The sequence below is a fragment of the Alexandromys fortis genome, unplaced genomic scaffold (assembly GCF_014885135.2).
Source record: "Alexandromys fortis isolate MF-2015 unplaced genomic scaffold, M_Fortis_MF-2015_v1.1 scaffold_62, whole genome shotgun sequence".
Taxonomy (NCBI): Eukaryota; Metazoa; Chordata; class Mammalia; order Rodentia; family Cricetidae; genus Alexandromys; species Alexandromys fortis.
In genome coordinates, this window is record NW_026067942.1 from 629,729 (window position 1) to 645,770 (window position 16,042).

The window sequence follows — 16,042 nt, forward strand, 5'->3', positions numbered from 1 at the left end:
TGCTCCATCTTATTGGTCAGAACTTAGTTGCATGGCTGCCCACAATCAACCTAAATTGGGAAATGGGTTTGTTTTCAAATGTAGGTGTTGTAAAATGGCGGGAGAGGGACCTTGGCAAGGGGACCGTGGTGGGTGAAAGCCCACAGTGAGTGAAGGACAAGCACACTGTGCAGGCAGAGCTTAGGTGGGAGTTTTATTGAGATAAAGGGAATGGGGGGGGGGGAGAAAGAGAGAGAGACACAGAGAAAAAGAAAAGAGAAAGAAGCAAGGACTAGCCTGCCTTTTCAAAAGAGCACTGGGGAAAGAAAGCAGAAATAGGCTCCCCCCTGCCAAAAACAAAAACAAAAACAAACAAAAAAACAAAAAAAAAAAAACGAGATTTCTCTGTAGCTCTGGTGCCTGTCCTGGAATTAGTTAGCTCTTGTAGACCAGGCTGGCCTCTAACTCACAGAGCACAGAGAGCTGCCTGCCTCTGACTCCCAAGTGCTGGGATTAAAGGCATTTGCCACTACCGCCTGGTAAAGTTTGTCTCTTAAAGGGATATTTATTTATTTGTTTGTTTGTTTATTTATTTATTTATTATGTATACAATATTCTGTCTATATCCCTGTAGGCCAGTAGAGGGCACCAGACCCCATTACAGATGGTTGTGAGTCACCATGTGGTTGCTGGGAATTGAACTCAGGACCTTTGGAAGAGCAACCTCTGAGCCATCTCTCCAGCCCCTTAAAGGGACCTTTTGCACCTGTGTTCAGACTGAGTCATGCTGTAGAAGCCATTGGACCCTGAGCTGGTCAGGGAATTGCCTGGGTGCATCCTGCCAGGTAACAGGGGCCAGCATAAAGCCTGAATCCTAACAGAAGGTGTCGGGAACCACCATTTTGGGGTGACTTTTGCCGTGGTTCTAGCCACAATGCCGTATGCTCTAGGGTAGGGGCTTGAGGATCAGAAAAGTTAGGTCGGAGGAACAGAAATAAGAAAGAATGACAGAAACGCAGGATAGTAACGGGAGGCCACTCAATGCCTCCTGCATACTGAGTTCTGACTTCATGTGTGTCTTAATTTTCCACACACTTTTATACAAAAGTGGGGGAAGAAAGCAAAAGACTGCTTTAACATGATACAAAGGACAATCAGGACAACTATTTGCTCCAATACTTGAGACAACAAGTCATTATTTCTTGAGAAAAGCACTCTGTTGTTTAGGCAGTGAATACACCCTAGACCAAGTATCCTGAAAGCAGCCACTCCCTCGGTCAAACCTCCTATTTTAAAAGAAGGAGAGCAGAAGTGTGCTTGAATTCTCTGACCTTTGGTCTGGGTGGAGTGGATCTACCTCCACCAGCCTTCTCACGGACCAAAACAGCAAGTAACCACACCCTAGGTCAGGGTGTGTAGTCTGTCAAACAGCTTTGAGCAAATTCAAACTCTCTGACCTTCAGACAAGGGGAAGAGGCTCACATTTTGGGGCCTTCACAAGTACGAATATGCTTACCTCAGTAATATAAGGTCTATCTTGCTAAAAAGAAAAGTTAAAAATTATGAGCAAGTGTGAATGGGTGGGTAGCTAATCAACCATTCTACAAATGCCAGCTCTTGTTGCTTGGAAAGTCCTAAATGTGTTTAAAAAAAAAACGGTAGGACCTAACACATTACAGCGCTGTCTTTTATCTGGCTAGCCATGTTAATGTACTGCTTTCTTAAAGAAAAGATTTGTTTATTTTTATTTTATGTGTATGGATGTTTAGCTTGCATGTGTACCACATATGTGCTCTGCCCGTGGAGACCAGAAGAGGGCATCAAAACTTCTGGAACTGGAGTTACAGATGGTTGTGAGCCATCAGGTGGGTTCTGGGTACGGAACCCAGGTCCTTTGCAAGAGCAACTAGTTCTCTTGTCTGTGGAACCATTTTTTTTAACCACTTGCTTTATTCTTTTCTTTTAATTTTGTTTTATTTTTACTAGTGTGTGTTTGTTTATTTATATATAGTATTTTATATACTATATATTTCTATAGTATTTTAAGGTTCTGGATCTGGATAGGTGGGAATCAAAGCGGTATCACAGCTCCCCCCCCCCCCACACACACACCTCTTCTCCACTCTTCTAGGAAACAAGCTTAGCAAGCGCTTCATCCCAAGAATTCTAGCTTGTGTTCTGCTATTGTGACAGACACCATTACACGAAACAACCAGGGTGGAAAACGTTTATTTTACAAATGATGGGCTGCTGTTTCCTATCTGTGCATCAGCCGCACCTGACCCTATCGCTGTTTTGGTTGCTGACTGCGCTGCTGCCCCTCCTCCCTGCTGCTGAGGCTGCAAGGGGGGGGTTTGCACATCAGCGACTGCCACCTAAACCACCTCCACGAAGGGAGGCAAATGTTGTTTTAACTAAGTCTGTATCTTTTTATTTTTGCCAATAAAGACTTGGGATCTCTCACCCAGATGCGAGGGTGAAAACCTGCTAGCTCAGAGAGGCAGAGGGAGCAGTGACTGACCTTCCTACTTTGACAACATCTCAGAAAAAAAGACTTTTTTTCCCCATCCTATCTGATATAACAAAAAAAAAAAAACCCTTCTCCAACCAAATGTCCCTCCCTTCTACTTCCGGTACCACGCTCCTCGACCTCCCCAACTTCCCTTCGTCCTCTGTGGTTACTTCCATTCAACTGGCTGCTTGCTCTGCCTTTTGGCCTATGTTTAGTTTTATTTAAATAACGCAATCTCTGGGTTCAAAGTATGAACAAATATCCTGCAACAATAGTCCACCACTGAGAGAAAGTCAAGTCAGGAACTTGGAGTGGAAGCAAAAACTGCGGCAGAAACCATGCTTTGTGGTCTGCTTCTTCTGGCTTGCCCAGCTAAGTGACTCAGGCAGCCCCAGTCTCACCTGCCAAGGCATGCGGTACCACCCACAGAGGACTGGACCCTTGTACATCAACGAGCAACCAAGAAGATGCTCCACAGACGTCCCCAGGAGCCAATCTGTCAGACGCGGCTTTCTCAGTTGAGATTCCCTCTTTCTAGCTATGGCAAGTTGACAACCGAGCTTTGCCACTGCAGGAAGGCACCTACCCACCACACTCTGATCCTTGCCAGTTATTTGTGTACATGTTTTCAGGGATGAAATCTTGGCAGAGCCTGTTCTCCCCCCCCCCACCCTGTGATCACTGCTACACTGCTACACCTACAGTGTAATAAGCCATCCACAGATGCTAGCTGGATCAAAAGATGTTTTTAAAGACCTTGCTTCAAAATCTTGCTCACAGTCTTCAAAAATCTCCCCCAGCAAAGTCAGGAAGGTAAGGTTTCTGCAACTCCTTTACCTTGGAATGCTCAGAACCCCCCATGGCCAACCCTGTCCATCATGGTCCTTGCTGGACCACCTTTGGTGGTCTGAGTTAAAATATCCCTGATAGTCTGTGGTATCTGAACATTTACTCCCCAGTTGGTAGTGCTGTTTGGGGGAGATTATCGCCATTTAGGAGGCAGAGCCCAGCTGGGAGAAGTGTGTCATTGAATGTGGGCTTTGAGGATTTGTAGCCTCACCCCACTTCTGGTTCACCCTGCTCCACATTTATGGTTGAAGATGAGATCTCCGCGCTCTCTGCTCTGTCTTCTTGTTGCCATGCCTCCCCTGTCATTACGGACTCTCCCTTGGCAAAAGAAATAAACCTTTCCCCGTTAAACTGCTTCTGGTCATGTTATTTTATCACAGCCACAGAAGAGTCAGGACTAGAGCCAGCTGTCCTCCTGCTGGGCAGCTCTGGAGCAGTTTCTGTTCCCTTCCTGGTCTCTTTAAACCCACGTATTCCCAGGATTGATGCAAGGTCTCATCCCCTTGATCTCACAGATTAAGAAAATACTCCCTGTGGGGCTGGAGAGATGGACCAGTGATTAAGAGAGCACTTTCTGCTTTTGTGGACGACCTGGGTTTAGTTCCCAGCACCCACAGGGGGGCTAACAACCATGTGTAACTTCTGTTCCAGGAGACCTGGTGCCTTCTTCCAGCCTCCGTGAGCACCACAGGCATGTGGAGCACTTACTTATTTACATACAAGCAAAATACACACACACACAGAATTAAAAAGAGAATGGAAGAAAAGAAGACCCAGAAAGGTGTCATGCATTCATTGCCTTGTGTTATTGGTTACATTTTTTAAAACTCTTTGGGGGCCTGCCACCCAGCTCCCAAATATATGGAGACTTATTCTTACTTATGAATGCCTGGCCTAGGCTTGGCTTGTTTCTAGCCAGCTGTTCTTAAATTATCCTGTCTACCTTTAGCCTCTAGGCTTCTACCTTTTTCTATTCTATGTGTCTTCCTTTACTTCTTACTCTACTGCTGGCTGGGTGGCTGGGTACCTGAACCCTATCGTCCTCCTTGCCTTCTCCTTTTTTTTTTGCCCCTCCCTCTTTCCTTCTATTTATTCTCTCTGGGTGATAGCCCTGCCCATCCTTTTTCCTGCCTAGCTATTGGCTCTTCAGGCTTCATTAGATCGAACAGGTGTTTTAAGCAGGCAAAGTAACACAGCATTACAGAGTTAAACAAATGGAACATAAAAGAATGTAACACAGCTTTGCATCATTAAACAAATGTTCCAACTCATAAACAAATGTAACACATCTTAAAATAATATTCCACAACAACCTTGTTCACTAACTAACTACAGAACTAAGAAGTGCCCCAGATCTCCTGACTCTAAATCCATTGCTTTTCTAACTTGCTCTACTTCAAATCTTGCAGCTTGAACCCTTTGTCCTCAGGCTGCCACTGAGGATTTGGAAAGACCTGCCAGCTTCCTTAGCCATCTCTGTCCTAACTACAGTCATTGGTGCTGTGACTCCTGGTGAGGGACATTGGAGAATGGCTAACAGTGTCTCTGCCACCAGCCTGCTGCTCAGTAACTAAGAGAATTGGTTTTTGTTGTTTTGTTTTCCAACCTCTCAGCATCATAACTGCCTATATGGGTCTAAGACCTGCCCATCTCCCACAGTACACTTTCTTGACAATGCGTGGTTAGTGGCATTCTCTAACACAGTTGCCCAGGCACTACACAGAAACCACGGAGGCAGGGCAGCCAAGCAGGGAAGGGCTCAGTGCCTAGGCCTGTTGTAATTCCTCTGAAGGGTTTCTGAAGTTCCTGAAAACAGTCATGAATGAAGCTTTTCAAAACCACTTGGAAGGAAGTCAGAGAACTTCACTCTGAGGCTGAGCCAACGCGGTAATGAAATTCAGCGAGTGCCACTGAGGGGATGTATGAATGCCTCAGGACAGAACAAAAGCCAGCTGAACAAGCCAAGCGCAGCTACTTCCACAAAACGCATTTACCCAAAGAACTTGAATGCTTTTCAAACCCTGGCATTGTCTTTTTCCATGAAGTGTCTAATGTTCTGTATTCATCAGTAAAGCTACAGATCCAAATTTAAATTTTATTTTAGTTTGGCAGAGTTGCTAGGTTTTAGGGAAAACCTTATCAGAACTGATTATCAGAACATCTACTGAGTGATGTTCTTGAGGGAGCATTGCAGGCTTTCAAAAAAAAGATTTACTTATTTTTATTCTAAGTGTATAAGTGTTTTATCCAAATGTACGCATATATACCACACACAGGTCTGGTCCCTGAAGAGCTCAGCACAGGGTGTGGAGATCCCCTAGAGCTGGAATTACAGAGAGTTGTGAGCCACCACAGGAGTGCTGGCAACCCAACCCGAGTCCTCTGCAAGAGGATCAAGTACTCTTAACTGCTCAGCCTCCTCTCCAGCCCAACATTCTTTTAAAAGATAATTCCCTGAAAAGGACTCTGCCAGGCAACTGCTTTTCCTAGAGTTTGTGATGACAGAATTATAGGTCACTGATGCTGGAAATGACTTTATAGTCTATCTACTTCAACATGTATTTTAAAGGTGAAAAACTAATGTCTGAAACTTGATAATATAGAAATTATCTTATTTTGTAGAAGTTGTTCCAGCTTAGGAGAAGAAATTAAGAGTAACAAGCAACATACTCAGTTACAATGGCATCACTGTTGGGACAAAGTGTGTATAGCAGAACTGACAGAAACCCGTGCTACACGCCCCACCTAGTCGTCTTAAAATTATTCCTGTAATACTGCCTGCCTCATAAAAAGTGGATTGTACCTGGGTTTCCTCTGGGAAATGAGTGCCTATGGGCCTTAGTACTAACACAAACATAATAACCTTTTTGCTTTAATACCCCTTAGAGAATAACTTAAATGGGCTTCAAGAGCCTTCTCAGAGGCATTTAGAGAAATTTCTCTTTTTAAAAAAATAGGAAAATAGGCATTATGTACTACACACGTGTAATCCCAGAGATTGGACATTAAGGGGAATTGAAGGTTTGAGGCTGACCTGAGTTACATAGCTAGAATGTATCTACAGTAAAATAAAATAGCTAGAATGTATCTCAAACAAAGAAAAAGACTCTTCGAAGATGGCATTTGTGAGACGGTTCAATTAGGTAACACATGGAATGGTGTTTTCAAATCCATGTGAAATAATCAGGTTGGTCTGTTTAAGTTATGTGCACACATTTCAGCAAGTATGTATTAAGGAGTCAGTTCTGTAGCAAATCCCATGCTAGAGACCTGGGATATAAGGGGTTAAACGGATCCCCAGTCCTCCAGGAGTCTATAAGGGTGGTGCTTTCCTAGTCCAAAACCCTAAGGGAAAATAACCAGGCCAGCCCTCCCCCGTTATATTCTGTCCTGGTGTTTTCTACTTCTTCCCCGCCTAGCATTCTCTCAGTTTTAGTTAGCTGAGTAAGTAATGGCTTCACTTGGTCTGTGTCAGTCACGAGCTTCTTTGTTCCATGGGAACATGTCCTTTTTGCTCCCTGAAGATCAGAACCTAGAATGAGACTGACACAGAAAACACTAACAAATATTGTCAGTTGCATGAGCGAACGAATGAAAAATCAAATGATTAAAACACGGGATCTAACGCAGCACAGCTCATATTCATACATTACGCTTTCACAACACCGAGCCAATCGATGGGTGTATTTAATACGAACCCTTATGGAGAAAGCTGCTTTCCAGAGCCTTGTTACTTGAGACATTGTCTTCACTGTCCCTCAGGTTAGTAGCGTGAACACCTGTATATCCACCTGCCTCAGCCTTCTGAACACAGGAAAAAGCATTACAGGATGCCGAGGCAGGCTTTTTTTTTAGTACAAGTATATATTGCACGCTAGGATAGTTTTCCATATTAAAAGAAAACTATGAAATTCTCAAGCCGCCTATGTTTTCTGCCAAAACTCAGCTTAAACCGCCTCATCTGTGAGCTATCTAGGTCGTGTCGGTAGAAGTAGAATAATTGCTTGGGTGTCTCAAAAGCTCAATTAGATCACCTCTGGAGGGAGGCCAGATTGACAGGCTTGCACAAGGCGGGGACCTAACAGTGGCGCCAGCAGCCACGTCGGACTCTCAGCCGCACCGCTGCCAGTCACGTGCTCCATGCTGTCCCTTCCCTGGGTGCCCGGTCGCCTCGCGCACGCGCAGCTCCGGAGCGGTCCGCGCATGCGCAGCACCCTGGGACCGCCTCCCGGGGCTCGCTGACAGCTTCCGGTCTTGCGTCCCCGCCCCCCCGGGTGGCTGAAGCTTTCGGGGCTCCGTGCTGTCAGCCGCGGGATCGGGTGGGCCCGGCGTGGCTAGGGAACGACATCCCTGCCCGCGGGGGTCCCTGCAGCCATGGCCTGCTCCATTGTCCAGTTCTGCTCATTCCAGGACCTGCAGTCCGCGCGCGACTTCCTGTTCCCTCAGCTGCGGGAGGAGACCCCCGGCGCCCTGAGGAGGGACCCGAGTAAGTGGCCGGCGACCGGGTCGCGGCTGAGCGGCTCCCCTCAGCTTCCCCTCAGCCTTCTGCGTCTAGCGTCCTGTCGTCCGTCTGTCACCAGTCCCCACCCCCTCCTTCCCAGTTCCAGCTTCATGCCTTCTTCCTCTGCACACCAGCTGCTCCGGGAGGATAGCATCCTCCGCCCTAGTCCCTGCGAGTTGTCAGTCCACCCAGCGCTCGTCCCCAACTTCCACCCTTCCCATCCCTGGGACTGTGGCCCTGGTTCCACCCTTTCCAGAGTGTTTAGCAGCCCCACCCTCTCTGTTCTTCCTTCTCCTTTCTGTCATTCAGATTTACGGAATGAATGGCAGATGGGCAAGTGAGGGGCTTTTGAGGTGGTGAGTAAACTCCCCAGTAAGAAAAGGAACCGCTTCGGAAGTGAAGGAGAGCCCACGGTGGGAACTAAAATTCCAGCGGCATGGCCAAGAAAAGTTAATTGGCGTTTATTGAGGAGAGAAGCCTTCCTCCTGTTATTACCATCAAGCCCTTCAGCGCTATAAATCCCAGGGCTGGGTTATTAGAAGCTGTGTGTTTCCCTAGGATTTGTTAAGGGCTCCTTTGTTTCTCCCTTTGAAGGAGCTTGTTTTACGCTGCTTTCTTGTTTTTGATATGAAACATGTTTTGCTTTGTAGCATTGTTACTCTGCTATAGCAGAATGGTGATATATAAGACCCAATAACAACCACCAACAACCAAAACCAAAACTCTCCCTTTCAAAAATTAGAAACTATCACAGGGCACTGGGAAGATTTAGCCTCCCATTCGAGGGCTAGCTTGGGTTTGCCTGAAAAATAACGTTTGAAAAATACCAAATTAGGAATGAATAGTCTGTACCAATCATTGGAGCTACATGCCACTTAAGGTGGTAGTTTTCCGCCCTGTAGGAGCCATGACTCACTGGTCACATCTGCCTGCGTGTCTGCACATGAGTGAAGGTGCCCTAAGAAGCCAGATGAGGGTGTCAGGTGCCCCGGAGCAGGGGTTACGTGTGCTTGTGAGCAACCTGACGTAGGCGCTGGGAACCAAACTCAGATTCTCTGGAAGAGCAGCAAGTGCCTTTAACCCCTGAGCCATCTCTCCAGCCCCCAAGAGGCATTTCTTTAAAGTTATGATAGTAGGTCTCCCTGTGAAGTAGAGGAAAGAACAGTACAGAAAGCCTGGGAGGAAGAAGCAAGTCTGAACAGCTCTGGTGTTTAAAGAACCCCCCAAAAGCCGAATGACTGGAGAGGCGTACTACTGGCAGAGGCACTCCCACTGAGGACTGAAGCTCTGCCTTCAGATTTGCCCTCCATCCGATTTACAAAACTTGGTGAAGACCTAGAGTGTCCTGTGGCCACAGTGAGTCGAGAAGCAGGCAAATGGATTGAGAAGCTTAATTCAAACAAACAAACAAACAATACTGCGAACTTGAACCTAACCTTAGCAGGATCTAAGGGGAAGTAGATATAAGGAGGTAGGGTCAGGATGTGCGGCTGTGGGGGGTGGGGGGGAAGGGTCTGCTGATTGGGGTTGTAGCTGCTGAGGGAGAGGCGGTTTAGGATGCCTTTGGCTTGGCAGGTGTGTGTGTGTGTGTGTGTGTGTGTGTGTGTGTGTGTGTGTGTGTGTGTTGAGAAATAATGAAGACATCCTAACCTTTCATATAGGAAATGCTTGGGTTTGTCCAAGTGAGCAGGTGAGTTTACACAGTAGATAGAGGTCAGAACTTGGCAGGGCATCTGGAGTCTGGGGCATTAATTTGGGAGTTACCAGCAGAAGTGTGGTTTTCATCTTTAGGATTTCGTATGGTGAACTGGTTACCGGAGAGGTAAGCTTAGAGAGACTGAAGTTTGGGAGTCCTGTGAAGGTTCCTGAGAGGATCGAAAGGGAGCAGCAGAGAGAGGAATGCTAGGTGATGGACATGTTGTGTTTTTTTAACTCTTTACTCTTATGGCTTTTTGGGGGGGGGGCACTACCCAGCTCCTAAATAAATCACACATGGAGTCTTATTCTTTCTTATAAAGGCCTGACATTACCTTGGCTTATTTCTAGCCAGCTTTTCCTAACTTACATTATCCCAACTACCTTTTGCCTCTGGGCTTTTTCCTTTTCTTCCTTCTGTATGTCTAACTTTCATTCTCACCCCATGGCTGACTGGGTAGCTGGCTGACATCCTCCTCCCCTTGTTCTCTTGCTCTTTCCTCTCAGATTTCTCCTCTACTTATCCTCTCTGTCTGCCAGCCCTGTGTATCCTTTCTCCTGCCTCGTAATTGGCCACTCAGCTCTTTATAAGACCATCAGGTGATTTAGACAGGCAAGGAGTCACAGCTTCACAGAGTTAAACAAATACAACATAAAAGCATGCAACACATCTTTGCATCATTAAAACAAATGTTCCACAGCATAAACAAATGTAACACACCTTAAGATAATTTTCCCCAACATGGAAATCTTCCCTAAGCTGAGGGGAGGATTTGACGCAGGTAAAGGGTGGTCAGTAGAGGCCAGATAGGACCAAGAAAGCGCTCGCTCAGTGGTTTGGGGAAGATGAGAGTGGCTGGGATATTTGCTCTGTTTGAGGGGCATAGTAGTCAGAAGTGTGTCTGTCTGTAGGGTGTTGAAGAAATTGGAAACTGTGTAGTGAAATTGGTTGTTGCTTGGAGCTTGGCTGTGAAGGACAACAGACTTGGGGTGAGAAACCGAGAGTGTAGAGCAGGAAGTGCATCTATGTCCCACTGTCACTGTCCTGGTCCAGGCCACTGTCTCAGCCTGGGTCATGGCACCCGTCTGCTAACAGACCTCCTTCCTGCTTCCACTCTTGGCTTCTAATTAGTTTCAACAGTAGTCCCAGTAAGCTTCAAAAAGATAATCTAAATCACCTTCTCCTTCTTATAATCCTCAGTGTCTTTTTAAGTTGTACTTTAAAGTCCGTAATTCTGGGCCAGAGAGAAGGCTCAGCAGCTAAAGGTGCTCTCACCATAATATTTTACCAATATCTAGGGGTATGTACTTATGAATTACAGCATGGTATTTCAGTACACGTATGAACGTGTCATGATCAGACTGGGATGACTGGCATACCCATTTCTCCCTGTTGGGAACAGTTAAAATCCTCTCTACTACTAATGCTGAAACATGCACCTACTAATGCCGCCTGGAGTTACTGTGCAGAGTGGACATTCATCACTCTTCCGTGCGTTCATACCTCCTGTTTCATTAACTGTCCTCTCTCCATAACCCATCACCATCGCCACATCCTTACCAGCCTCGAGAGCTCCCAGCTCTCTGCCACTGTACTAACACCTTCACCAGCCTCTGCCAACCACTCCTCTGACTGCTCTGTTTTTATGTTTTATACATGTTGTTATTGTTTGAGACGGCGTCTAGCTGTTTGACCCAGGCTGGTTTTAAACTCAAGATCTTCCTCAGTCTCCCAAGTGCTGAGATTCTTGTCACGATCCGCTATGACTACCTAAGCTTTTTAACTTCCACATATGAGTGAAAGCTTATGGTATTTGTATTTGTGCATCTGACATAATTTATTTAACGTTATTTCCTTTCTGTTTCATCTCATTTGTTGTAAACGAGAGAAGCTCATTTTTAATGGCCAGATAACATTCCATTATGTATATGCATATTACATTTTCTTCCCTGAGCTATCAATAGATCTCCAGGCTTAATTCTGCACTTTGGCTATTTTGACCAGTGCTACAGTCAACACAGGAGTGTATTTCTTCAGCATGCTGATTTCCTTTGTTCTATATCCTGTGATGAGAATGAGGGCTTATATCAATCCTGTTTCTAGAATTGTAGAGAATTCTGTGCTGTTTTCCCTGATTGCCAGACTAACTTGTACCAATCTGATTTATGTTCGCACCAAGTGTCTTTCCACATGCTTGCTGGTCTTTGGTTCTTGCTGTTGCTGTCTCTACTTCATCTGGTTGTGGCTTTGACTCTGACCTTCATGCTGTTGAGCAGCGTTAAGTACATTTCCTGGGCATTTTGTCTATTCATGACATTTTTAATTGGATCATAGTTGTTATTTTGCTATTGAGCTGCTTGAGTTTTGTACAGTTTGTGGGTTGCCATCATTCTGTTATTTCTTGGCTGTTACCCCTTGGATTGGGTTTTGCTTTTGTTGCCAGCACTTTTGGATGCTACCCCCAAATATCTTTATTCACAATACTTCTGAAGTGTTTCTATGTTTTCTTCTGGTAGCTTTGTAGTTTCAACTCTTGTGCTCATGTCTGATCTATTTTTATTGGGTTTTCGTATATGGCTGTTATAAAGGACTGTTTTATAAAAGGTATTCTTTTATCCTTCTATTTTGTATATATTTATAACATTTGTCTTTAACTTTATTAATAGGAAAGGATTTAGATTTTAAGATTTTTTAATTTTATTTATCTGTTCTGTGAGAACATCATACATGTGTAAATATATTATCTCATCTACTTCCCAACCAGCTTCTCCCAGAGCTGCCCATGCCCCTCTCCCAATTTCATGGTTTTTTTTTTTTCTTTAACCCACTGAGTCCAGTCAGAGCTGCCCATATGTACCTGGGTTTAGGGCTACCCACTGGGTCATGGGTAACTATAGAAACTGCACCCTGAAGGAAACTGATTTTTCCTCCCCCAGCTGCCAGTAGCTCTCCCTGGGGCTGTGGCCCCGTGAGCCTCTTTCTCATCCCAGCTAGAATGTTGCTGCCTTGATCTTACGCAGCTCTCGTGGAGGCAATCGCACTTGCCACTTGCTTTTATTTTGGACTCCTTTCTGTTCCATTGGTGTATGTATTGATTGTTGTCCATTTTAATGAACCCTACATTATCTCTGCCAAGTCACTCATCTCTCAAGAACGTCGCAGGGATAGTCTCACCCACTTCTCTCCCAATTGAGCTTTAGAGTTTATTTTAAAAGTCAAATTCACATTGGGATTTTTGATGATGTTCATTTGGGGAGGGTTGGCATTACCCCTGACGGGGAATTCTTCTTTCATGCTAAATTTATTGATTGCAATTGGCAGAAATTCTGTATATTAGAGACGTCCAGTGTGAAATTTGATATATGATTTCATGTGAAAATTATTCTTACAATCAGCTCAGCACACCTGCCGCGTCACATCTGTCTTTGGAGGGTGTGGAGAGCAGAGCTTTTTCTCTGCATTTTTAGCAACTTTCAAGAGTACAATACAATAGATACCTAAGCTAGATGTTGTCCTTGTTCCAGAAATGCTAAATAGGAAGCAAAGAACAATGATAAACAGGCAGCTATATATTTTTCTTTACTATGTATCTAAACTGTTACTGGTTCTCAAGTGATACTGTTAAGACAAACGGCTTTCCTTTCTGTGCACTGGAAACACAGAACCCGTAGCTATCATTCAAGATTTGGCTGGTGTTCAGAGGATTTATTTTAAATATGAAGAGTTACTCATTCTTACAAGGAAAGTAATTGAGCATTAGAAAAGGTTAAGGTAGGAAGATGTAGGACTGGAGTCTCTGGAGTGTGCAGACAATAGTTTCATTAATCCTTACACCTCCGTCCCTTTTCATCCTGGCATGTGCTCCTCAGCCTCGTTAGTTCGGTTCCCTCTTCTGTGCGTGATACTGCAGATTGGAATCTTCTGAGACTCACCAGCAAATTCTTAGAGCTGATAAACACTGAGCAAGGTCACAAGATACAAAATTAATATTAAAAAATAGCTTTCCTTTATACCAGTAGCAAATACACTGAGAGAAAAAGAGCTCTATTCACAAAATTCACTATGGCCTCAAAACAAACACTGACCAACAGTCAGTGAAGTGAGTGCCCTCTGTGGGGAAACTTGAAAACTCTGAAGAAAGAAAGGAAGACACTGGTAAGTGGAAAGATCTCCCGTGCTTGTGGATTGTGAAATTGGCCATCTTAACAAAAGAACCTGCAGATTCGTTGCAACCCTCTTTGCAGAAATTAAAAACAAAAGTTGTAAATTCATATGGAAATACAAAGCATCCTGGCTAGCTGAAGCATCCCTGAATAAAAGAATAATGATGGAAATGTTACCATGCTTGATTAAAGTTATTTTAGGATCATGGTAATGAAAGCAGCATCATACTGACACAGAAATAAACACATAGATCTATAGCGTGGGATAGGTATGAGTAATTTTCAGTTACCTGATTTTTGAAAAAGATGCCAAAAATGCACATTGGAGAAAAGATCACATTTTCATCATATGATATTGGGGAAACTGGATGCCTAAATATAGAAGAGTGAAACTCGATCCTTAACTGCCCCCTAGACAGATCAGCTCAAAAAGGAGCAACAGCCTCAACATAATACCCCAAACTCGGAAACTTTCAGGAGAAAAGGTAGTGCTCTACAAGGTATGTGTAGAGGCAAGGACTTTCTAAATAGGATTCTATTTGTCCCAGAAATAAGGCCAATAATTGGCAAATTGGACCTCACAAAATTAAAATTTTCTCTTCAACAAAAGTAATTCAAACTGTCAATAAAAAGGCAGCCTACAGAACAGGAGAAAAAAATCTTGGCTAGCTAGAAGATTAATATCTAGACTATACAGAGAACTCAGGAAACTAAATATCATGGAAACAAAGAATGGATCTGAGCAGAGTCCTCAAAAGAAGTAATATAAATGACTGATAAACATATATAATGTGTTCATTATCATTAGCCCTCAGGGAAATTAAACTCAAGCTATTTGAGATACCATCTCATTATAGTAAGAATGGCTACTATCAAGACAGAAAATGTTTGTGAGGGTGTGGAGAAAGAGGGGCCCTGTTCACTGGTGCTGACAGCAGGAGCAGTTGGTTCAGCCACTGTGTAAATCAGTGTAAAGGGCTTTCAAAAAACCAACACTAGAGCTATCATATGACCCAACCGTACCACGTGTGGGCCTTTACTGAAAGGACTGTATACCAGGGCATATGTGCACAACCATTTTCATGACTGCTCTGTCCAGAATTGTTAGAGACTAGATCAGCTTCGATGCCCACCACCTGGTAAGTGGGTGGTGAAAATGTGGTACATATGTCTAATGGAATTCTCATTTATCACAAAAGAAAGCTGAAATTAAGAATGGGAAATATACTGAGTGAAATAAGACAGGCCCAGAAAGACAAATACCTTCCACTCAAATGTGGATTCTAGCTTTGAAATATTAGCTTTCTGTATTTAAGTTGGAGGGATGCCTGAAGAGGGTGGATAGAAAGAAAGAGACGGAGAGGTGCAGGGGCCCCTTTTGGGGGCGACAATAAAACATAGGAAAGCAAAGGGAGGATACTAGGGATAAAAAGGTTTACACAATAACTGGTAAGTTCTCCTAATATATAAAAGATATTACTTACTTTTAGTGCTGACCCATTTGAAAACCAAAGTAAATAGAAAACCCAATGATCTTATATACGACTACTTCTTACATGATAACCTTTCAGGAAGGGGCTCCCACAGCCAACTGCCTGACCACTGGGGAACCCTATTTGAACTTAAGCTCTAGAACCTGATCCTATTCCTTCATCTTTGTGTCGGTGTTCACCATCCCTGATCCCTCTGGCCTCTCAAAGAAAGCCACAGGAAATTAGAATGTTTGATGATAGTCCACATGCACCTTATGAATTTAATTTAGATTATTGTTTTGCCTAAATACTGGGTGTGCTTGAATAAAAACCAAAATATTTCATGATTAATGTAGGAACAGGCACCTCACTGAGCAAATTTTAAGGATGTAGTCACCACCATTAGTGGGGAACTGCTAAAACCTAAACGAGGATTAAGAATTAGCCCAAAGAAAACTGATAAATCAAGAGTAGGAAGGTAGATTAATACTAATTTCATTTATATGATTTGATTTAAGGAAAATATGACTCAGTAAATGAAGCTAATATTTATTCTGGGTCTCAGAATCTAAACCTTGCTTATAAATTTACATTTTAGCTATTATTTGATTTCTATTTTGCTAGTTTGGGAAGCATAATTTCCTTTAGAAAAAAAGTATGTTCTGACTGACATATCAACTCAATGGGCTTGTAAGTTACAACCCATCTTTTTTTTTTTAAAGTCATTTCTGTTCAGGAGTATATAAAATCTTTTTAGTAATAAAATGAAATGAATGTATAAAATACTGCTCTATAGTCACATTCATATATTAATTCATAGAAACAAAAGGAGAATGGAGCATATGAAGTTCCTTATGCCTGTAGATATCT

The 16,042-nt window shown here is 43.7% G+C and overlaps 1 protein-coding gene across 2 annotated transcripts in view; it reads left to right on the forward strand.

Moving 5' to 3' along the window:
• Positions 1-7,592: 7,592 nt before the first annotated feature.
• Rab3gap2 (RAB3 GTPase activating non-catalytic protein subunit 2) overlaps positions 7,593-16,042 on the forward strand; it is a 79,960-nt gene continuing 71,510 nt past the window's right edge. For both annotated transcript variants that reach the window (XM_050148135.1, XM_050148136.1), the window contains exon 1: positions 7,593-7,826. In XM_050148135.1, coding sequence (XP_050004092.1) covers positions 7,715-7,826 — 112 coding nt within the window. In that variant the 5' untranslated portion in view covers positions 7,593-7,714. The remainder of the gene's footprint in view (positions 7,827-16,042) is intronic.